This window comes from Medicago truncatula, chromosome 3 (assembly GCF_003473485.1).
Source record: "Medicago truncatula cultivar Jemalong A17 chromosome 3, MtrunA17r5.0-ANR, whole genome shotgun sequence".
NCBI classification, from domain to species: domain Eukaryota; kingdom Viridiplantae; phylum Streptophyta; class Magnoliopsida; order Fabales; family Fabaceae; genus Medicago; species Medicago truncatula.
Window position 1 is genome coordinate 7,916,015 of NC_053044.1, and position 23,750 is coordinate 7,939,764.

At 32.5% G+C, this 23,750-nt stretch overlaps 4 protein-coding genes across 4 annotated transcripts; all 4 read right to left on the reverse strand.

Annotated features, from left to right (window-relative positions):
- Positions 1 to 1,717: 1,717 nt before the first annotated feature.
- Positions 1,718 to 3,055, reverse strand: LOC25488683 (putative F-box protein At1g47790). The gene is made up of 2 exons (XM_039831872.1): positions 2,329 to 3,055; positions 1,718 to 2,115 (listed from the first exon to the last, which is right to left on the reverse strand). Exons 1-2 carry the CDS (start codon positions 2,918 to 2,920, stop codon positions 1,718 to 1,720), a joined length of 990 nt encoding a protein of 329 aa, XP_039687806.1. The 5' UTR covers positions 2,921 to 3,055.
- A 3,123-nt stretch (positions 3,056 to 6,178) lies between these two features.
- Positions 6,179 to 7,138, reverse strand: LOC25488685 (F-box/kelch-repeat protein At3g23880). Its single transcript, XM_013603621.1, has one exon. The coding sequence runs from the start codon at positions 7,136 to 7,138 to the stop codon at positions 6,179 to 6,181; it is 960 nt and encodes a 319-aa protein (XP_013459075.1).
- Positions 7,139 to 10,225: 3,087 nt separating this feature from the next.
- On the reverse strand, positions 10,226 to 18,389 carry LOC25488686 (F-box/kelch-repeat protein At3g06240). The gene is made up of 2 exons (XM_024779649.2): positions 17,071 to 18,389; positions 10,226 to 10,527 (listed from the first exon to the last, which is right to left on the reverse strand). The coding sequence occupies exon 1, from the start codon at positions 18,257 to 18,259 to the stop codon at positions 17,099 to 17,101; it is 1,161 nt and encodes a 386-aa protein (XP_024635417.1). The 5' UTR covers positions 18,260 to 18,389; the 3' UTR covers positions 10,226 to 10,527; positions 17,071 to 17,098.
- A 1,562-nt stretch (positions 18,390 to 19,951) lies between these two features.
- On the reverse strand, positions 19,952 to 22,057 carry LOC25488687 (protein Asterix). Its single transcript, XM_013603623.3, has 3 exons — positions 21,864 to 22,057; positions 21,658 to 21,758; positions 19,952 to 20,265 (listed from the first exon to the last, which is right to left on the reverse strand). Exons 1-3 carry the CDS (start codon positions 22,002 to 22,004, stop codon positions 20,202 to 20,204), a joined length of 306 nt encoding a protein of 101 aa, XP_013459077.1. The 5' UTR covers positions 22,005 to 22,057; the 3' UTR covers positions 19,952 to 20,201.
- Positions 22,058 to 23,750: the final 1,693 nt, after the last annotated feature.

Sequence of the window (23,750 nt, forward strand, 5' to 3'; positions counted from 1 at the left end):
TATATGTTCAGGATACAACTTTGACTCGGATACAACTTTGAAAAAGAAATTCCACTAATTTCATAAATACCTACTTTATCTTTTAAAAGCTGAAGTAAACAAGGGATGGATGAATTATCACATAGGTTGAAGGAGTGTGGATAGTCCAAAATTGGAAATCAAACACATATAATCCTTGTAATTAGAATGAAAAAGACCGTGAGCTTGTTTTTACTTGATTTTCAGCACTTGTAACGCATACTATCTAAAGTCGTATAAACAATGTTCCCCTTTCTTCAATCTGCAGTAGCTAGCATCAAGAGGATAAGGTGGTCTTTAGAGCAATTCATGTTCTGCAGGAAAGGCTACAACAACTGATCTCCTTTTTCTTGCTGGTTTCTTGCTTGTGTTGTACCCACGAAGCTATATTTGATAGAAGTATAATATTTGATAACAGAGAGGTCTATATAATTAACAAATGATGCATAATCATTTTAAAGAAACGTAATATTGCCCTTAACTATTTGAAATCATGAATTTCCTAAAGTTGGAAACAATCAGAACACTGGTGCTCTCTCTAATTGGTCAGTTTTGTTACCTTTAAAAATTCTTATATCAGCTACAATAGAAGGTCGTACACACACGCACTATAATGCTTGCGTGAGCGGAAGGGTGATGAAAATCTAACTATATAGACCACAATTCCTACCATTTCAATTGATTTCATAGACAACATATTTCTGCATACTTGAATCCACATGTTAGACCCATTCAAGGTAATCCGCATCCCATTAGAACTAAGTCTTCATTCGGCTTTTCTGCTACCACTGCCAAACTGTTATTGCCTTAAAGTAAAGGCTTTTTTATTCAATATAACTTTTAATGTTTGATGAGAATGGTAAACAAGTTAAGTTCTACAGATAGAATGAGAATAACACAGTGAAACATAAGCCAAACTGTCAATTTAGACATTGAAGATTAGCTTCCCTTTTTCTTTGGCTGAATATAATTTTGAACTGATTATGTTACAGGAAACTTGGAACAAGCATGAAATCTCATCTACTACAACACGTATCTTACTAAATTGTTTGTAGATTCGTGGTGAGTTGACAAAATCACAACGAGTCTCTGTGATTTTGCCAAATTTACACTTTTGAGATTCAACAAAGTGGAAAGGATGTTTACAAGTATGACTTACATTCTTTATCACAGTTGGTGTTCAAGAAGATGTACAAAGTCATATTTATGTTTTGTATAGGCAGTTATATCACTAACATAAATCAAATTATCAAAAGGCTGCATATGTGACAAAATTAAATACTTGAAAAATAAAATCACAGATTTATTATATAGCATATTCATTTCAATTCATAATGCATAGTACAAGATTTGAAACAGACATTACAAAATTTGTGAAGTAGGCAAACATTATAAAATTTTAAATGTAACTACATATTAGAAAATCAAATGAAAAACCATAGAATGCAATGCATGATTCGGAATTATTTAAAACAAAATGGATGATGAGAGAATCGAAGACTCAACCTAACTAACAATTGAAAACTCACAAGAAATTTTAAACTTGTAGATTCCATCGATCAGTAATCAACAATGATCCAACTAGTCGCCCGTAAAAGGAACATGCAAAGAATAAATAACTTAAATATAAATTAATAATATAGTTGTGGCGATTGAATCTCTTGCTCAATTGAAACAACAAAAAATCTACATCCTAACATTAAGAACAAGGTGATATCAAACTCCCAAGAAACACTTCCGAGTCCGTCCGACGATCGGCGTTTTGAATCTTGTGAATCTTGAAAGTACCAGTTTTGGAACCATAAACAACCAACTTCTTTTCGTTACTTCCCAACTCATAAAAATCCAACAGCAATTGATCATCCTCATAAACATGTAAAACCTCGATAAAGACCCCCAAACCCGGATCTACCATGAAAGGAACGTGGTACAATTTAGCCCACGACTCTTTATTTCCATATTCCATCATAACCCATATACCCAAAAACATATCTCCGATATTACTGGCAGAAAAGAACAAGCAATCCTTCAAAACCCCCAAAGTATACAAACTCATTTCCGAAACAGGCTGCGAAATATATTGATATGACTCCTTCTCTAAATCAAGAGAAACAATAATAAAACTACGAAAACCATCATAAACCAACCAATTAACAGCCCCACTCACAAATACTCCCGATGGATGATACAAGGATAAATGTGGAAAGTCTTGTATTTTTCTCCAAGAATCTGTACCTAGAGTGTAAACTCTAGTTTCATATTTTTCATTGAAGAAAGAAATAGCAATAATCTTATAATTATTAATGAAATGATCATACCCAAAACTGTATAAGGGATAAAAAGGTACCCTATTATTCAAAGTAGGCAATATCTTGAACATTCCAATGAAAGGGTTCCACAAAACAGCAGATCCTTGACGCATGGTGAGACAAAGGATGCCGGCGCAAGAGCACACCGCTAAAGGTGCACCATATGTACTTTTGAGACTGATAGGGTAAGTGAGTTGTGTCTGCGTGACACTAGAAGTTGAGAAAACAGAATGGATAGGGAAATCATACACAAAAAACTTATAATATGGGTTGTTCCAGGAGCATAACATGAGATGGCGGTGCTTGGTTGACAAGCGAAGATGCTTCTCTGCAAATTTGGGATCAGAGATTAAAGAATTGAAGCACTTACAGAGGCAGCGAAGCTGAATGAGTAACTTTACCGGAATTCTACACAAAATTTCTGCAACAAGATCAAACGGAAGCGTGGGTAGTGGTGCCGCTTGTAGTGAAAGCAATGTTAGGGTTTCCGTCAACGTAACTGTTTCTGTCTTCGTTGTTGAATTTGGTTTACGGTTTGTCTGTTTACAATTAGAGCCGCTAACAACCCTGGTCGAAGAAAAACATAAACCCATGATGATGTTATGTTGAAGATGGAGAAAAACCTGAAAGGAAGCAAATATTTTTAGAGAAGTTTTCAAACAAATGAAAAAAATCGTTTTCCATTAAACAAATCAGAGTTTTGAAAGGAAAAGACAGACGATGGTATAGGCAACTGAGTAGGAAAAAGTCGTTTTCAATTTTTTATAATACAGTGCAAGAAATGTGATTCTTTTTACCCAAATCAATTAGGCTCTATCGGATTGGGTAACACTTTGGCCAAAACTGGCGCAACCCAACCCATGTACACCTCTAATTTACTTTTTTTCATTGCCTAATTTTTTTTTTTACGTGTCAATAAGTTTACAATTATTTTACACATGCATCTATTCATGTGTTGTCACATCAATTGAATATGAATGTTTTTATATTTATTAATTGACGTAGCAACTTATTCTTGGATATGTGTGCGTGAGCCTAACTCAATTTGATGAGACATTGCATAAGTACATGCAGGGGTCGTGGTTCGAACCTCGAATTGTCTACTTACTCATCTTAAGAGGTGAATTTTATAGTAACTAGAGTACTTGACAAAAATAAAACATGTCGTTGGATGCATATGTAAAATAATTGTATAGTGTAGGGGTGTTTAAAACTCAATCCTGTCTTACAATCCGTCCTAACCGGAAGGCAATTGGACGGGTTTGACCATATCCATGCCAACCATAATCAATGCTTGATTCCTTCAAACTCCCTTCAGCTTCACTTCTTTTTTTCCCTATCCTCTTCATCATGATCTTTGCTCTAGTCTATAACCACGTCAAAGTTCCATTTTCTAGAAAAGTAAGCAAAACTAAAATGAGAGTAACACAAAGAAAGAAAACAGTGTCAAATTTTTGTTTGTTTGATTCAACAAAACCTCTTCCCATAACATTTTTATGGCTGGCTTTACATTAAATAAGGTGGCCCTATTGAAAACAAGGGTTTCGAGAGAAATACGATTTCCGTAACAAAAGGAACAGCGCAATGAGGGTTTGGTTGAAGGGAGCTCTATTATTTTATTTATTTTTTTCAATAAGTGTATGGAAATTTTTTTTTTTTTTTACTAAGCGTGTATGGAATTTATTTTTTTTACTTTTCTTTTTTAACTAAAAGGTCTGCTTTCTTATTTTTTATGTCACTACATTATTTATTTTTTTTTGAGAGGAATCTATACATTATTACTATTAAATATTATGATTTTTTAACAAATAAAAGGTCTTTTTTTTTTTGTGTCTACATTGATACTACGAGCGGAAAGACAAACACTCGAGCGTTAACGTTTGAATATTATTAATAGTGTTTTTTGTATGAAATTTTGATTTGAATTAAACTAAAAAAATAAATGTTTGTTTCTTTCAAGTTATAATAAACCAAACAAATCATGATAATTTATTTCAATGACACCAACAATATAACAAACAGAAATATAATCTATTTTTTCTAATGAAACCAATAACGATCTTTATTATAGAAAAAGTTGTTTAATGGTATAATTGGGATAATAAAAAAGTAAGTATAAATATACACATCTAGTTTATTACACTTTTTTAAAGATAACGGAAAAATACATATATATATTCATATCATGTTTGTAACATTTTTTTAATATTTAATATTATTCTTATATATTTGTTGCATGTGTTATTTGTCTTCAAAATTGAGGTCATTTTTGAAAAGAAAATCCAACCCAAAAGAGCTTAAAGGGGTAGTTTTCTTTACATACAGTATAGATTAAATATTATTATTTGGTAACAAAACGTGATTATTACTCTATATTTTTAAGGTGTGACTTATAATTAATTAATGAAAATATAATATTGTTCCACAAATCTACTTCGTGTAGTAGCCACGATGGACATTTAAATGTAGAGGTTGTGATTCATGCATCCGATTTTCTACTGCTCCGCACTTTAAAATGTGTGCATCTAGCCACAAGGCTATTTCATACTGTACAATTTAGTCTAAGACTTTTTATTTCCATACTTCTTCATAATCCAAACATCCAAAAACCCATGACAACTTGCAAAGATGCACAAGCAATCCTACAACACACCCAAGATCCATCGATCCTTCTCCAAATCAAGAGAAACAATGACAAGATGATCTCTTGCCAACCAATTGACAGTTCCACTTACAAATGTATTTCTTTGTGAATTTACGATCAGAGATAAGAGAATTCCTGGACTTACAAAGCCATCAGAGTTGCAGGAGGAGCTTCACTAGAAGCCTGCACAAAATTTCTGCAATGAGATCGAGCAGAAGAAGCGGTAGCGGTGACACCGATGACAGGGTTACGACGTCGTTTGGATTGTCACCATGCGCCATTCCTCATTTTCGGCTTGGAGGTTCACAGTGTAAACGTAAGTATATCTCGTGATGCGGAGAAAGGTCTCGTGACACGAAAGCACGAAGGATTACAAGAAGCCAAGCTACTGCCTTGCTTGCGGTGCGGATGATGGGCCAGTGATGAGGAGGCACGGTTTTTATGTTTTCTTATTCATCAAGTTTTAAGGGTTTATTGAATCCTATAAATAAGAAGCTCGGGTTTAGGGTTGAGAAACGCGAAAAAATGAAAATCTAGAGAGAACAAAAGAGGAAACCTTAGGAAATAAATAGGCTAACAGTTGAGGGCTTTTGGGTTAGATTATAGGGTTTGGAAACACTATTCAAACACCTTGGGTGTAATAATCATTAATTCTCTTGACCACTGGACCATTTTGATTTAGAGGAAGCATGGAAGATCAGTTACTGTCATGAGTGGAGCTAGAAATAAGTGGTGGGAAGGGGCCGAGAAAAAATTAAAATTATGAAAATATAAACCATTAAAATTCCTAAAACGTTGAGAAAGAAGTTGATCACCTATTTTTTTTCTTCACAAATATACATTATTCACTGATATATAATATTATGTATTTCTTTTGTCAAACGGGTCACCAATAGCTTAATCATGCTTGCAAAAAAGATTAGTAGAGTCTTGGTTTATTTTTTGTTGAGTTCTGGCTTAATCATGCTTGTTGGTAATTGTTGTAATTTTTGTAATGTTGTAAAGGTACTCACTCATTTTTCACCAGTAGCTTGGCTCAAATACACAATTCTCCCATGTCCCTTTTCCCATTGCTCACACACTAGTTAACAATGATATGTGAAATAACCAACAATTAGCAAGTAAAAAATAAATAGCATAAACATAAATTAACACATAGGTTATTTTTGAATCTCATGCTTAAGTGATATAGCACAGCATCTACATCCTAGCGGTAAGAACAAGGAGATATCAAACTCTCAATGCAAACTTTTGGGGTGGGATCAAACTTAGTGAACTGAAAAGTACCGTTTCTAGAATTGTAAAGAACCAACTTACTTTTCCATCCACCTTCAACCTTAAGCAGTACTTGGTCATCCTCAAAGATATATATAACTTCGGTACAGGTGTAATATGTTGTAGAATCATGCAAGTAAGAAATGGTGAACAATTTAGTCCACGATTCTTTATTTCCATATTCCTTCATACTCCAAACATCATGACCAGCAAGGATGCACAAGCAATCCCTTAATACACATAATCTCAAATGAAACGCATCTGCCCCTCGACAATCAGGTAGCAAAACCTCTTGATATGATTCCTTCCCCAAATCATAAGAAACAATAAAGTATGGACTTTCCCTATAAAATTCAATAGAGGTCAACCAATTAATTGTGCCACTTACAAATTTTCCCGTTCTCTCAATAGGGACACCGCCAAAAGGAAACTCAGGGATGATTTTCCAATAATTGGTACCCAGTGTATGAACCTTCACTTTTGTTTTGTTAACCAAATTACCACTACTTTCACGTATTGAGCACCTAAAAACAATAATCACCTTGTAATTATCACTAAATGAATCATAGCCAAAACCAAACGTCATCATCTGGATAGAAATATTGCGTGGCCTTTCAAAAATGGGCAACTCTTTAACTTTTCTAATTGAAGGGTTCCACAATATAACTAAGTCAATATATTCTGAAGCAATACAAAGGATGCCGTTGCAAGATCCGACAATGGAATAAAAACAAAGCTTAAAATTGTTTGGAGCATAATCAAATTTGGTGACATTAGAGATTATGTTTGTGAAAATGGAATCGAGTGAGTAAGACTTGAGATCCTTGTCGAATGGGTCAGACTTAAGAATCTTGTTGGATGAGTCGTAGCTTACACAGTGGAGGCGGCACATGGTTGACAAACTAATGTGCTTCTTAGCAAAATTGGAATTAGAGATCAGAGAATTCCACGACTTGCAGATGCATCGCAATTGAAGGAGAAGCTTCACCGGAAGCCTAGAGAGTATTTCTGTAATGAGATCGAAAGGAAGAGTGGGGAGTGTGGCCGAAGATGAACTGAATTATCATTGAAAGAGAGTATGGTAAGGTTTAGGGTGGTGTTAGGGTTTCTTCTCTTGCATCTTCCCTGAATACGAGACGCCATATCGGAGAGTGCTTTAAGCATAACGCAGTCGATATATAAATAAGGTGCCCTTATTGAAAACATGGATTTCGTGAAAAATACGATTTCCGTAACAAAAGAGGGTTTAGTAATAATTGAGGGGCTTTATATCTTCTTCTTTTTTTCAATACACGTGCATGGGATTATTTATTTTTTTAAAAATAGTGTATGAGATTTTTTTTTCTTTTTTTTAAGACGTGTATGGGATTATTTATTTATTTATTGACAAAAATGTGATGGGATTATTAAAAGGTCTGCTTTACTCTTGACCAAAAAAAAAGTTCTGCTTTACTTTTTTTTTTTGTTAAGTCTGCTTTATTTTTTTGTTATTATATTATTACTATTAAGAGTCCGTTTGTTATAGTTTTTTTAAGAAAAAAATCACTTTTTTAAAAAAAATAATCACTTTTAGGATTTTGCATTTGTTTGTTACAGATTTTAAAAAAATTCAGAATCTAAAAAATATTTAAAAACAACTTCAAATGAGAAGCTGTTAAGAGAAGCTTCGCAAAAAATAATTTTTCTTAGAGAAAAGAGAAAATATGATTTAAAAGATTAAACTAATTTTGTAACAAAAAATTCATTTTATATAGTTGTATCCAAACAAGCTAGATTATTTGTTTTAAAAAATTGATTTTTATTACAGTAAACAAACGTAAAATAGATTCTGATTTTTCACAAAATCTCTACGATATAATCTCTAAATTATTTTATGTCAAAATTACTTTTATTTTAATCCGTAACAAACGGGAATTTCCTTTCAAAACAAAATTATTACTAATAAATATTTTTAAGGAGATTATTACTACTAAATATTATTATCTTTTAACAAAATGTGATTGTCAATCTATGTTTTAAGGAGTGATTATTAATTAATTATACAAAATATAACATTGTTCCATAAGTCTAATTCATTTCCTTATGATTACCTATGCTCCTAGTGAGAAAATGTTTAATTCCCTCCAGCAGTGTGATCATGGGTTTTTCTCTATACTCCAGTTTTGATCGGTTAAAGGTCCCACACATATTGTTAACTGAAGGTAACATTATTTATAAGTCTTGAATTGTGACTTACTTCAATACACAGTTGGTAGTCATGTGATCTCTTTACAAACATTTACGATCATATTTTGCATCCTCTACATTTCCCTTTGCCAAGAAAAATGTGGTTTGATGACATTAGGTGAGTTGAGGGATTGCTTGTGGATATTTTCTCAAGGTATAAGTTGTTTATAGATGTTTTGATTATGAAGGGGTATGGTAAAAAAGAATCTTGGGAGTAGGTTATTTACCATTCTTTTCGCCAATGCTGAAGATCTTGGTTGGTATCCATGTAACAAGGCAACATATATTTATGAAGATGAGCAACTGCTGCTGGTGTCTAGAGCTAAATATATATCGAAACTGGAGTTAGATGTTTATTGGACCGTCAATATATTCCTAAGAGCCTAAAAACCCTTTACAAAGGCTTGGACGCTCTCTAGAAAAGTTCCTGAGGACTAGGCATATTCTTCCAGAAGCGCCGCCTTAGACAGCTTCTATAAGCATCCGAAACGGCTAAAAAGACCTAAAGCCCAGCTTGCTTGGGGCTTAAGTCACGCTGAAGCAAGCTCACAAAGTGCTATAAATACCTCTCTTGGGATCATTCTCAAGGCATCACATAAACAGTCAAAACCCTAGATTCTATTGTTGTACTCACTACAATTACATTTATGATTTTAAAAGGGCTTCTTTTAAACTTTTGGAGATTGAAAGCATCTATAATAGGATGGTTCAACTATCTATGTTAAGAGTTTGATAACAACTTGTTCTTGATATTGAAATGTTTGCGTTGGCTATTCACTTCATTATAGGATTTAGTTGCAACTTATATGTTAATTTCCATTTATGTTATTTAGTTTGTGCTTGTTTTGATTACTAGTGGCGACATGAGTTATTTGTTAATTAAAAAATGGTTGAGGAATTTGTATGTTTGTTTTCATTTATTTGTTTGTTATAGCTGTTGGTTCTCGATCTCATCCTGCATCTCATTTAATAAGTTCTTAGCTGTTGATTCAGAATACATGGTTTGTGAGTTGATTTCCTAAAATATTTATTTATATAGTTCTCTAGTATGTTTGTTAAGATGTATGCTAAGTGAAGCACAAATTTGCTTCAAACCTTGCAAAACTCTTGTATAGCTCAATTATCAACATTTTCAGTTTAACAATCAGCCACAATAAATACAATGCTTGGTTCCTTCAATGTCCCTTCAGCTTCACTACATTGATTCCATAACCATGTCAATGTTTCATTTTCTAGAATAGTAAGCATAAATAAAATGGGAATAGCACAGAAAGAAACAGCTTCAAATTTTGGTTTGTTAGATTCAACAAAACCTCTTCCCATAATATTCTTATGGCTGGCTTTACATATTTCCAAATAATAAAATATAACAATAGCAAATTATAGTTTTTCTCTAATGCTTACTTCATTCACATATTATAACAAAGTTTTTAAAGAAAGCGATAAATTAATGCATATGATTACTATATTTTTAAATTTAAAAATATTATAACAACATAGAAAAAATTTGAAAAATTCATATCAACCCTCCAATACAATTTTTTAGTTCTCCAGATGAGGAGGATTTTATATTATGAAGAAAAGTTAGCCCCCAAAAAATTTGAAAAATTCATATCAACCCTCCCTTCCACCACCCCCCACCCCCCCAAACTCGCAAACAAAGCCTACGTAAACACTACTAACGTGTGTTCCACTTTTTTCAATTCACTCCAAATTAAACAGAAAAAAAAAAAAAAATCAAACACATGAAACATAATGTAATATTAGCACATGAAACGATAATATAGAAAAATGCAGGAAAATAAATAAGTCGGACAAGTACAAGAGTCAAGTCTTATCCTAATAAGTATAGTTGGCTACATCGATCAAAAGACACGATGAATAAGTCTAGCAAGTAGAAATCAGCAAAAGTGTTCTTGTTATAATCCATCAATACTTTAAGGACTGTCTTGATTCCAATCTTCGGAAAACTCATGTATCATTCACCATGTTTTTTCCGCATCCCAACATCTACCTGTGTTCACTGATGGAGTGGATCTTCAAACAGTAGGACAACTGATTTCAATTGAAAAAACACATCATTAAATCCAAGAACTTGTACAAAGTTTTCAATAAATTCAGATTACAAGCCTTACAAGTACTCAAACAACATATATCATAATATAGAAAATGCAGGAAAATAAATAAGTCTGACAAGTACAAGAGTCAAGTTTTATCCCACTAAATAGGGTTGGCTGCATCGATCAAGATACATGATGAATATAACTCTAGCAAGTAGAAATGAGCAAAAGCATTCTTGTTTTATGCCATATCATTAAGAAAAAAGAAAGCTAATCTTTCACCAACATCTTCAATAATTTAGAGACAATATCTTGCACACCAAACAGAAAACCAAAGCAGAAATTGATAAGGAACTAAGAAGCAATAAATTCACGAGACTATTCTAGAACTTATCAACCTATAGTTTTTTCAAACACCAGAACATGGAAAAAATGCAAAGGAATCAAACATAATTAGCATTCTATCAAACCAGTAAGGGGAACTGAATACAATTTTGCAGAAACGATGTTGCAAATGTTTTAAAAAAAAAAAACCATAAAAAAAATCTTTTAAGAGTGAGCCAAAAACTAAACTAGTATTTCTAAATGTTAATAAAATTGAAAGAAAATCTTGTAATAACAATGAGAGAAAAAGGATTCTAAAATCCAAGAAAATGAATATTCTATTTTAGGTTTTGCAACTCGAGAGTTTACCTCAACTCGTTTTGCTTAGGTAAACTCGACTCGTAAACTCGACTCGAGAACTCGTACGAGTTTACCTAAAATTAAAATTATATAAAATTTATTATATGCATGACATATATAAGCTAATATAATATTGTAAATAAGTCAATAGTGCAAAATATGACTTAATTACAAAGACAAATTATATCAAACTACCATAATAAAACGTTATGCTTAACTTAGCATCAAAATACAAAAATTAACGCACAAAATCATAAGTCTTTAAGTTTAAGCCATCCATAAAACCATCCAAAAAACAAGTTTAACAAGTTCCTAAAGTTGTTAATAAAACTATCTAAAAAATAAACTAGTTAATTACTTCAAAAAGTAAACAAACACCACCACCGCAACTCTAACCAGCGTCGCAATCACTGACGTCGAAATCTGAATTTCCACCGAACCTTAACTGGCATGTGCTCCCCTGTTCATGATTTGAGAACTAGAGAAGAAAGAAAAAGAAACGTTTCATTTCAGGAAGAATGTGTTTCTGTAAAGGTAATTATTAATTAAACGTTTCAGTCTTTCGCCTTGTAGAAAAGGAATTGAGTTTTGAAAAAAAATGGGCCCAGAAAAAGGGCCAATTTTTATTTATTTTTTTAGATGTAAACTCGTAAAACTCGGTAAACTCGGTCGACTCGGTCGAGTTTACACGAGTTTACCGAGTGTTAACTCGGTCAAACTCACCATACCTTCCGATTTTACCAAAAACCGAGTTTATCTCCGTGTTAACACGATTTTGGTACCTAAACAAGTAAACTCAGTAAACTCGGAGAGTTAACACTCGATTTGCGGAACATTATTCCTATCCACAATTAAACCCAGCCAAACCCATTGTCCAAGTATAGATGCAATGCACCTGTACTATGATCCATATATACATTAACTATTTAATAATTATTTTGCACTAATCACACTATCATACCAGACTAGTGTATAAAGCAATTAAGTTATTTACGCTAATAACAAACACATAAAATGGAGATGTTAATCCCAAACTGTCATCTAGTTTTTTGAGTCTTCGCTTAAGCTAATTTTGAATTTGGTGAAGTAGCTAGGTGAAAGTTGATGCAGAGAACAAGAAGGAATTATTAGTACATGAAGAGAGAAGAGAGGAATCATACGGAAGAAAGAGGACAATGATGATGACATTTAGAAAATAGAGCAACTCTGCTAAATGCAGTGCGGGAACAGAAAACAATAAATAACTATGGTGATTCATGTTAGAATATGGCTACAAAGTTGGACATAGAAAAGGATTTGGAGGCTCCACAGTAAGCAAAAAATTGATCTAGAGGTTGGTTGGCCACTGAGTCATCTAAGTATAGTTAGTTGGTTGCAAACATGTTTGAATTTTTTAAAACTAGTTAGTAGTAACCTCTTTGTTGCCTAAATGGAAACTGAAACATCAAAACAAGTACTTTCATCGTCCATGTGAAACTAAGTTCCAATAAGGGTGTAGGAATTGTTAACCACATTTTGAGCTGTTGAATTGTTGTTTCTCATCCTTAAATACTTTTTAATACTTTCTTTTCACAACAAGATGATGATTTCTTCAAGGAAGGAATCTTTATGTTGCTCACAAAAACAGAGTGAGGTGACCTTAAATCTGAAGGGTCTAGAGAAATGAATTGCTACAGGTTTCAGAGCATGAGATAGCAACCTATGAGCTTCACACACACACACACACACAAAAACAAGATAAGAGGCATATGATTTAATTATAATTGCATAGGTCAAAACTATATGTTAGAGAGCACAAAAGTAAGCCAATCCCTTTAGTAAAGGTGTTTCTAAGAAATTGTTTCTCTGTGTGAGCCAAAAACTATGATATGAAATGAAATAAGTTCAAGTTAACCAACAAAGGCAAGAGATTGAAATCAGCTACCAATACTAAACTAGCATTGCTAGAAGGTTACTTAATATTGAAAGAAGACCTAGTAAAACAGAAAAAAAATTATTCTAAAATTTAAGAAACTGTATTCCTATCTTGTGGGTCTCATTCAATAATTAAACCCAATAAAACTCCTATTATCCTAAGTAGAGATGCAACTCACATGTCCTATGAGCCATATATACATAAACTACCTTGCATTCATACTAGACTAGTGAATAAAGCAATTATGTCAATTAAGCTAATAACAAACACAGAGAATGAATGGTCGTGTTAATCCCAAACTGTCATGGGAAAATTGAAGTTTTCAAGATTTGACTTATTCTCTCTCAATCTCTAGAAAAACAACTGACTTTAGATCTTTCAAAAAAAGAACCTGACATCATGAACAATCCGATAATTTCACAACTATCATCACCGCCAAGAAAAAGCAAAGGCTAAAGAAGCCCTATTTGATAAGTGTAAATAACACATAAATCATAAAATAGAAGCATTGCAGGAATTAGACTTTGCTCATGAATAAAGTGCACCTAATGCAAAATATAATCACTGACAAAAAAAAAAATTAACATTAGGAAAGATCTGATAAATTGTTCTCACACGTAGTCATATTATTATTTAAAAAGCGATGAAACTTACAAAGGATGATGAAGCTAGCACTCAAATTTCTTCACCTACTTCACAAACTATTTAAAACTCACAACATAGCAGAATAAAAAATAATCACAAATATCCTAGTTATCCTTGTATTACCCAAGAAATTGAGAACAATAGAGGGTACTAAAGAAAAATAATGAGCTGATAGCTAATCAGATACAGAAATGTGAAAAGGTATATAGGAAAACATGAATCTATCAAATACAAGTTTCATCTATCTCTTGGTATATATTTTTCAAACAGGAATAAAAATCAAGAAAATCGATCCTACAGGGCATAGAAAAAGGGTCTAAATGCAGCCAACCACCAAGCAAAACTGCTACAAAATCAAATTATTTCATAATTGATGGAGAATTATGCAGTTTAACTTAAATCAGAAAAAACCAGCACAAATCTCCTACTCTATTTGAAACCATTCAGTCCATAAGAATACTCCAATATCCACAATCCTAAAATAATATTCACACTCCAGTGCAAACATTACTCAAATAATTTCTAGCTAGAGTCTCAAACCAACAACAATTAAAAACAAACAAGTAATTCTTGTTCAGAGAAAGAACAATCAATTAATTTCATTTGTGCACCATGTTGAGGTTCAACCCAATTCAAACAGATTGTGTGGTTTGATGCACCATGATTTTTTTGTTTCTGAACCGACGTGGTTTAAAATTCGAGAACAGAACTGTGATTTCAAACTGACCTGATTGAAAAAACAGTTATAAACTTCATTACACAAGAAACCTGGATTAAAATATATTAACACCAAAATCTAACTATAACACAAGATATGTTATTATACTCATAAACAATCCAAAAACTACTACGCACAGCCTAGTCAAGTTACCCAATGTTCAAGTTAAGCTGAATAAAACTCCAAATTCTAATGCTAATAACCATAAGGAACTTACTTGAAAACTTGACACAACTTTATAGTTGTCAGCATAACATTTATTAGTTAATTAAGATAAACTATGTCTTATACAGAGGTCATGAAGACTTCAATATACACACTCCTAAAACAATATCCATGCTCTTAAACAAGATGAATAATGGAATTAAAGAGAAAACTTGTAAATTAATGGGAAAATATACTCCAATAGCAGAAGCACAACAAAAAATAGGTCCACAACTACAACAAAACCCAGAAAGCAATTGCAATGACCAACCAAATAAAATAAAATAAATAAATAAATAAATAAAAGCAACTTAGCAAATAAAAAACACCTATCAACCACATGAAGGAGGTCAAAACGCAAGCAAGATCAAAACGAACAGCTGGATCAAAAACTGAGACGATCTGCGAAGCAAATGGGATGTACTTGCTCAACATTTTCTTGAGAAAGTTTCTTGATGGAACTCATAATTAAGAGAAAAGTATAAAAATTAGAAATAACATGTAAGATCAAGCAAGACCAAAATTAACTGAATCAAAAACTAAGACGACCAAATAAATTCTTTCTCAACATTTTCTTGAGAAAATTTTCACTGAAACTTCATTGATTTTTACTTCTTTCTACTTTATTCTTGAAGTTTCTTTTTACTTCTTTTTTCTATTTGATTCTTGAAGTTTCTGATCAAGAATCTAAATTTCCCCAAAAAAAAAATACTTTGGTTGATCTTCATCTCCAATATACTCACCTTTCAATCCAACTGACTCCAATTCCAACTCAATCTGATACTTTCTCATTTTCCAAATTTTATAGAATTTATTGATAATAGCTACAGATTGCAGAAAATCAAAATATATCCTGTGACCGGTGGCAGAGCCAGAAAAAATAGTTTGGGTGGGCCGCTAAAATAAACTATAAACAATAATATGTAAACATAAAATTAAAGTAGTAATAAGCATTACGCATGAAGTTGAAATTGCAAAGTTTGACTGAAAAGCTCGGGTAGATGCTTTAAAAAAATAAATTACATAGTTTACTAATGCTATAAATTATGATTTTTTTTTTTTTTATAATACAACTCTTAATTGGGAGAATTTTCAGTTCACAGGACAATATAAGAGATTTGAAACCCCCAAAAATCAGAAGGTTTGGAAACCTCCGCTAACCAGCCAAGTATAAGCATGAAAAAACCTCGCAAAATAGTCCTGTGATTTTTCATTTTTCAGGTGGACCACTAAACCAATTAGTGCAGATTTGGATCTACCAAACACTAAAATTATAGCAAAATTGTTTAAAATCTTGCAAAGTAGACCTATGGTCGTTGATTTTTTAATTTTTTCAGGTGGGCCACGGGCCGTGGCCCACCCCAGCCCATGAAGGGCTCCGCTCCTGCTTGTGACCAACATATGGAGAAGGATCTTAAGATTTGAGACTCAGAAGATGATTTGATCCACTACTGATCAGTAAGAGGTTAGTGGTGGTGATGACGTAGCAAGTAGCAAAAATGAAGGAGCCCTAACAGAATAAAGGTGTTGATGATGTAGCATTGACTGATTCTTCAACATTACCATTGCCATTGGATTCTTCTATCAACATAACATGAAAGAAAATAAAAGATGGACCTTCTGTAACTGCAACTATGTCTGCAGAAACTTCTTCCAAGAAACTATACAACTACACAAATTTTCAAAATTATCATTGAAGATTATTCTTCTCTACAACTTCATGACCCAGTTGCATTATGCAAATTCTTCCCAGTTGATAGAATGAAGAAAGCAGCACCAATGGTTGAAGCAGCTTACTAGTTTACGATGATTTACATTTACTGATAGGCAATTACCCAAATTCAACAAAAGAACTATAGAATGGCATTAAAAATGATCAGGAACAATGGTGAGTGAAATTGTTGAATTCGAAAGCTGCGAGCAACATAGGCAGCTTCACTGCAAAACATCTAATATGTCCCAAATAAGCTTTTTCATAAGCCAAAATCATGTTTACCACTATCTACTTCCTTTAGTCCCTGACGAATACCTTCCATCTCATTGCTAAAACACTTAATAAAAACTAATATTCAGAGCAACATATGTGCTAAAATTGGATATTCAATATTCTTTAAAAAGTGACCTCACATAGTATTATATAACATATTCAGTTTAGTTCATGATTGTGGACTATTTAAAATATAATGCAAGATGCGAGAAAATCTACAACTCAAATTAACCAAACTATTGAAAATAAAAACTATGTTCAACCTATAGATTCCATCAACCATTATGTTCAACCTATAGATTCCATCAACCATTGATTAACAATGATCCAACAAGTCACAAAAAATCAGATGTGTAAAATAAATAACACAAATAAAAAAACTAACCATATATATGTTGCCGTTGAATCCCAGCTTAGGGCGATATCAAACTCTCAATGTAGACATTTGAGTATATCGGTTCATAGGTTTTTTCAAACTCAGGAATATTCAAAGTACCCGTCTTGGAATCATAAACAGCCAACTTTGTATTGCTACTTTGCATATCAACAATCCCCAACAGCAGTTGGTCATCCTCATAGATATATGAAATAGTATAGGCTTTAAAACGCCGATGTTGCATTTTAGGAACACTATACAACTTAGTCCAAGACTCTTGATTTCCATACTCCTTCATGATCCAAACATTAAAAAACAAATCACTAGCTTCATAGACACACAAGCAATCCCTCAGCATCAGCACACTCAAGTTCCGACTCCACCAATCATTCTCGTTCTCGGAATCAGGTAGGAAAAGTTTTTGATACGACTCCTTTTCTAAATCAAGAGAAAGAATAAAAAGCAAATCTGCAATATCGCTTGCCATCCAATTAACAGTGCCACCCACAAATATTCCAGGTTGAAGGATGTAGTAATAATAAGGGATGTTCTCTATTCTTCTCCAATAATCAGTCCCCAAAGCATTAACAAAAACCTCATATTTGGAAGAAATAGCAACAACTTTATAATTATCAATGAAATGATCATACCCAAAACTTATGGAAAAAGGATCACCTTCGAGCGGATTTTTATAAGGAGGTAATAACTTAAACTTTCGAATGGAAGGGTTCCACACAAAACAATAACCAAGATTGAGCTCACCGCAAAATATGCCATCGCAAGAGCACATCGCGATCGCGGTAGCGTTCACGTAGTTACGTCGAGCGAGAGTAAAAGGAGGGTCAAGTTGTGTTTGTGTAACAGACGTAGAAGTAGAAAACACCGATGGGATTGGAGAATCATGTAAAACAAAATCATGTCTGTTGTTCCTAGAGGTTACCATGAGGCGGTGATGCTTGGCTGAAAATTGAAAGTGCTTCTTGGCGAAATTGGGATCAGAAATTAAAGAATTGAAGAACTTACAGAGGCACCGAAGTTGTATGAGTAATTTCACAGGAAGCCTGCAGAGAATCTCAGGGAGGAGATCGAAGGGAAGAGTGGGAAGCTCCGGCTCCGGTGGGTATGTTAGGGTTCCGTTCGAACGCTGCCTCCGAGTCCGAGTGGCGGTTGGGTCATCCTCATCGCTCACTTGCACCATTTTTCTACACGCTCTCCACTCTCCACTCTCCAGCTTACACCAACTCCGTTTATTATTTTTTTTCTTTTTTGTGAAAAGCTTTACACTAGTTTCTCGTTTTTTGGCTCCTTATCTCAATTTTGAAATACAATTTTTTTGGTTAAACGTATTTTGACTCCTTTTAAATATATTACTTTTATATTTTTCCCTCAAAAAAAATATATATATTACTTTTATTTTTAATTCTTTAAAAACTTTCTTCTCAGATTAAATTTTTTAATTATTTAAAAAATAAAATTTGGTCTTTCTAAAATTTTTATACTTAAGTTTGGTCACTATATATATATATATATATATATATATATATATATATATATATATATATATATATATATTTTTTACAAAAGTTCGTATCTCATTTTCAAGTAACTTCTTTTAAGACATTAAAATATCTTTAATTTAATAAATTAGTCTTTATTTTAAAATTTTAATTTTTAATTTTAAGTATAAAAAATTAATAAAGATTTGAGATTAAATTATTATACTAATAAAAAAAAGTTACTTAGAACTTGAAACGTGAACTTTTGTAAAAGATCAAGAAAAAAACTGACATAAGAAAATTTACGGGGACCAAAATTCAAAGAAATTTTTTAGAGAAACCAAAAATGGAAGTTAATATATTTAGAGAGACTAAACCCATATTTAACTCTAATATTTTTTTTCCTTTTGATAATGGATGGCATATTTAACTGTTCAGATAGGTGTGTCCGTCCATTGCAAAAACAATTATGAAAATGAATGGCATATCTTCTTTGGGTGTAGCAAGTTACAAGAATTGTGGAGTGCAACTGGCTTGGTCTTTCAAGGCTTGTTAAACGTGGTTCATGGTTTCATTATGCCTTTTTTCTCCAAATTCTGGAGCTAATGCCTCAAACACAATTGTAAAGTTTTGCTATGACATTTTTGTGTATATGGAACCGTAAAAAAAAAACGATATGGGATGATGTCGAAGTACACGGCTGTTTAGTTAATTGGTATTGCTCGTAACTCATGATGTAGCACAGTGCAGCATTGGTCTAAACCTGCTGCAAGAGATATCAAATGTAACATTGATACAACAATTGTTCAGGAACAAGACTGTACTGGTGTGGAAATACGAGGTGGAAGCTTGGAGTTTAAGGGAAGCAATAATTTCACCTAATGAATTAGGAATTACGAGGATCAATTGAACTTAATTGCAAGCTTGAGGTTGAGGATGACAACATCAACGGTGTTCTTAACTCCCACTCTAAATTTGGTGCTATTTTACATGCTTATAGTGTTTCTTTGCAATTATATCTAAACTCTATAAGTTTTGTTAGGAGACAAACTTGCTCAACAATTAGCAAGAGCATCTTGTATTAAAAATACTATTTTGAATGAAATAAGATAAGTTGTTTTCGGTAAAAATTAAATTAAATTATAATACAAATAATTTATCACAATAAAAGGAACATAATTTAAAAATTCATCTATCAAAAATCATTTTAAAGAGAAACCGCAAACACATTTCCATTTTAAGTAATTTCTAGATAATTTTCAAATTCTCATTTTAGGAAAGTGAATTTTTTTTAAAAGTAATTATTTTTAAGAATCAGCTGTAACAAACAGGCCCTTATAGTGTATGTTTGTCTCTGCATCTCCTTGAAAGCAATAAGTCAAAACACAAAAGCATAAACGTATAGGCAAACACATTATTAATCATGTAGCTCTGCTCAGAATCCTAACTAATCTATCTTCAGCTTTCAAAGTTTATAACATCAAATTGTCCAAATTGACAGATATGCAGTTTCAGAAGCATATTTAATACAGCGAATTAGAAAACACAGACACTGAATTACTCTAAATTCCCTCTCGCACTTGTTGATCTAATCCTGAAAAGACTCAACAAAAAGGTAATTTTTCATCTCAAGAACTCGAGATCTCAACTTTGCTTGCCAGGTCTTGGAGGCCCAAAGTAGTTTGTCATCAATCCCATTAAAGAAAACCTGGGTTTCAGATAAATATCAAGTCAACAACAGTTTTGACAATGAAGAAATTAGTGTGAAATTTATATTAATATTTTTGTGTTATAGACATCATATCCTAGATGACCATACTTGAACAGGATATGTTATAAGCTCTTACAAGTGTCTCTGTGTTCTACAATGACAAGAACCTAAGCCTAATTGATGAACCACGTCTGTTTCACTCTAAGGTCCAATTGTATTGCAATGGTTGTTCTAGGTTGTTAAGGTAGTAACCTTGATTTCCACCAGAGTTGTGGAATAAGAGGGAATAGATTTCTCGATAGCAGTAAGTTAGTGGAGAGGATAGTCAAATCACTAGTAAATTTGATCCATGTAGCTGACTCCACTTAGTGGGAAAAGGCTCGGTTGCTGTTGTTGTTGACTTGTTGTTGGTTATGATAGCAGTACAGTTAGTGCACACCTGTTTTTATTCTATAACTTCTAATGCTTAGTTAGTTGAACATAGTTGGTTATGCGTAGCTATCGTTTAAGTTTTGCTATGCTTAGCTGAAAAGGTAAGTTAGCCTTAATCAAGTTTATAAATACTGGGTGTATCTTCTGGATTCTGCATCATGCAGCAATTCATTTTTCCGCAATAATGATTTATAAACACTTTCTCTGATTCTTTCAATACTAATGATTTATGAAAGAGTGAAGTTCAGCTTTTTTTTTAATCCAAAAGATGAAAGAGTGAAGTTCAGACCAAATTGATGGATGCATTTGTGATTTAACCTTTTAACAAAATATAAAATATAATAAAAAATCACACATGGCTTTTTTTTGCATTATTCAATCCAACCCTTCCAATGTTTGTTCAAAATTATAATGTCACGCTACAAAGTCACTCAATCTCAATTCATCGCCTTAAAATTGAGTGTCTTTATAACGTAACAAACTTGAATCCTTGAACAAACAAGAACGGGGTAAATCAAATATTTCAAGAAATAGGCAAGTGTTTATGAATTTTATTTTAAAACAATTTAAAAGTTAAAAACACATCAGAGACACCAGAATTATACATCAAGTTTTGTTGGATAATAGTGTATAATACAGAAAAAAGTAATTCAAAATTTAAAAATTAGATATCAAACAAAACTCGAGATAAGATAAAGAAAATGGAGATGTACATGGATCTCCTATTCTCTTCTCTCGCTCTCAGTATATTACCGCTTTCTTTGATTTGTGAAGTTGCTCTTATTTATTGTTTAAATCACTTTACATCCAAGTCACTTTTATATGGAATCAATTTTACTTAAATAATTCACTCAAAGTCGACAAAGATGGTTTAAGATTACTTATTCCATAATCAAAAGTATAGATCTGCACATAAAAATCAGAATGAACAAAAATATAAATTTTTTGGAAACTTACATCATAGCCATCATAACTTGTTTAAGATCATTTTCAACATTCCTCATATTAACAATGGATTGAGCACAAAATATGAGAGCCAACCACGAACCCAGCTTATACTAAAACAATAATAATAAGATTAATTAATTAATGATCGATAAATTAATCAAAATCAAAAGAAAAAAGAGAAGAGATCTATGATAGATAGATAGATAAATACGAACCCTGAACATAACGCCGGCGACGCCGAATAAGACGGCGATGAAACCGGCGTAATCGATCGGAAGATCCTGTGGAGCTATCACCGGTGGTACGTATGGCTTCGCCGATGATGGCTGACGTGGATCGCTCCCATGTGATGACATCTTCTGATTCTCTCTCTCTCTCTCGTCTTACTCTCTCCACTGTATTTAACTTATAAATAATTTAACTTATAAAATAACAAAGTTTATAACAAGCTTGTTAAAAAAAAAACAAAGTTTTTCCCTTAAAAAAAAAAACAAAGTTTTTAAAAATTTTAAGTGTAAATTACAATAACTTACTAATAGAAAAAAATTGTTTGTTATGGAAGAGGTTGTGAGATAGAGATAACATATCAATTGTTTGTTAAGGATGAAATTGATAAAAGGTTTTAATGTACTAAAAGGCTTGTATTTTCTGAATCTTATAATAGAATTAGATGTTTTTAATATGATGTTGACGTTGAACGATTGTCAACAATCTTTTGATGGTTCTATTATCGGAGATTATATTAATTTTAATGTTTGTTTTTGTGGTTTAAATTTTACATGTTAGGTGTGAAGTCAACCGAACTGTTCATTACCAAGCGATGTATCTTTATAATTTAGATTGCATATAGATTGAAGAGACTCCAATTTATTTTGTATTTCTCCTGTCTTGAATGGCAATAACAAATGTGTGTTCCAAAGAAACAATAAGAATTTGTTTGTCGTTTAAAACGATGATATAGAAAAAAAGTCAAAAAATCAACTTCCTTAATTTCATGTTACTATTTCTTTTTTTCTTTTTTTTTTAAGTCAGGTAGTCTAGTGGCTAGAAATTCACTTTTGAAGTGAATAAGTGGGGTATCTGGGGTTCGAATCCCGGCCCCTGCATATAATAATGCATTGTCCCTATCAACTGAGCTATGCTCACGGGGATACTATTTTAAAACGACGTTTAACACAAAAATGAAGGGACAATTAGATAATATTCATATATTCAACCGGAATAAATGTTGATCAGACCTTCCCTTTAAAAAAAAATATTGACCAGACTTTTTTTTTTGCCGAACTACAAATTATCAAATGGTTATTAAAAAAAATATAATTTGTTCTAAAATGTTCTTGATATATACACTAGTTAAGTATTAAGAAAACACATGAGTGAAAGTTTTTTTTGATAGAAAACAAACGATATTCATTCATTCAAATTGATAGAGTACAACAGATATAAACATCGATAAAAACGTAAATGGTGAATCTGCGAACAAACTCACATCACCTAAGTTAATAGCATACAGCGGCAAAATGTCTACAAATAATATGATGAAACTTAAGTCACCGAAATACTCATGCTTCCGGATATGCAACGTTGACGTCCAAATCATTGGTTGAATTTGTAATTGACTGATGTAGATCTTTAAACAGGAACTGAACAAACACCGAGACAAGACGTGAAATCAAACGACGAACAACACAATGCAGCACTTAGACGACAAAATCACAAAAAACTCAAAAGGGAAAACTTGATAGATGCGAAAACCACTTATTTAGATTGAAAGAAAAGAGGAAAAAAGATGTAGAGGGACGATTCTATGTCAAAAAATGACCTAAAACCAGCCCTCCTTAATGAACGAAAGAGAAAAAAAGTTTGAGAGAAGTTGGAGTTTCTCTCATTAGAAAACTAGGACCCGCGGGTTCCAGTTTTAATTTGGTGTCCGTTCCACACAAGTGGAAGTTATTGTGCAATTTTATGTAAACTTTATTCATTACATAAAATTCCACTCGAAAATTTGTTTTTCCAAAGGACTAAATAAATATATTTTTTATTAACTATAAATTATAAGTATAGAAATTTTTTAATTTTAAATTGTAAGAAACACATCAAAA

Excerpts from the sequence above, each read along its gene's own strand:
- LOC25488683 (XM_039831872.1), bottom strand. The coding sequence starts at position 2,920 with ATGGGTTTATGTTTTTCTTCGACCAGGGTTGTTAGCGGCTCTAATTGT. Across the intron at positions 2,116-2,328 it reads ATACAGTTTTGGGTATGATC|AGAAGGAGTCATATCAATAT; the intron begins ATTTCATTAATA and ends CTCTTGATTTAG.
- LOC25488685 (XM_013603621.1), bottom strand. The coding sequence starts at position 7,138 with ATGTGCCGCCTCCACTGTGTAAGCTACGACTCATCCAACAAGATTCTT.
- LOC25488686 (XM_024779649.2), bottom strand. The coding sequence starts at position 18,259 with ATGGTGCAAGTGAGCGATGAGGATGACCCAACCGCCACTCGGACTCGG.
- LOC25488687 (XM_013603623.3), bottom strand. The coding sequence starts at position 22,004 with ATGTCATCACATGGGAGCGATCCACGTCAGCCATCATCGGCGAAGCCA. Across the intron at positions 21,759-21,863 it reads TCGCCGGCGTTATGTTCAGG|TATAAGCTGGGTTCGTGGTT; the intron begins GTTCGTATTTAT and ends TTATTGTTTTAG. Across the intron at positions 20,266-21,657 it reads CAAGTTATGATGGCTATGAT|GTTTTCTTTAATGGGATTGA; the intron begins GTAAGTTTCCAA and ends TCTGAAACCCAG.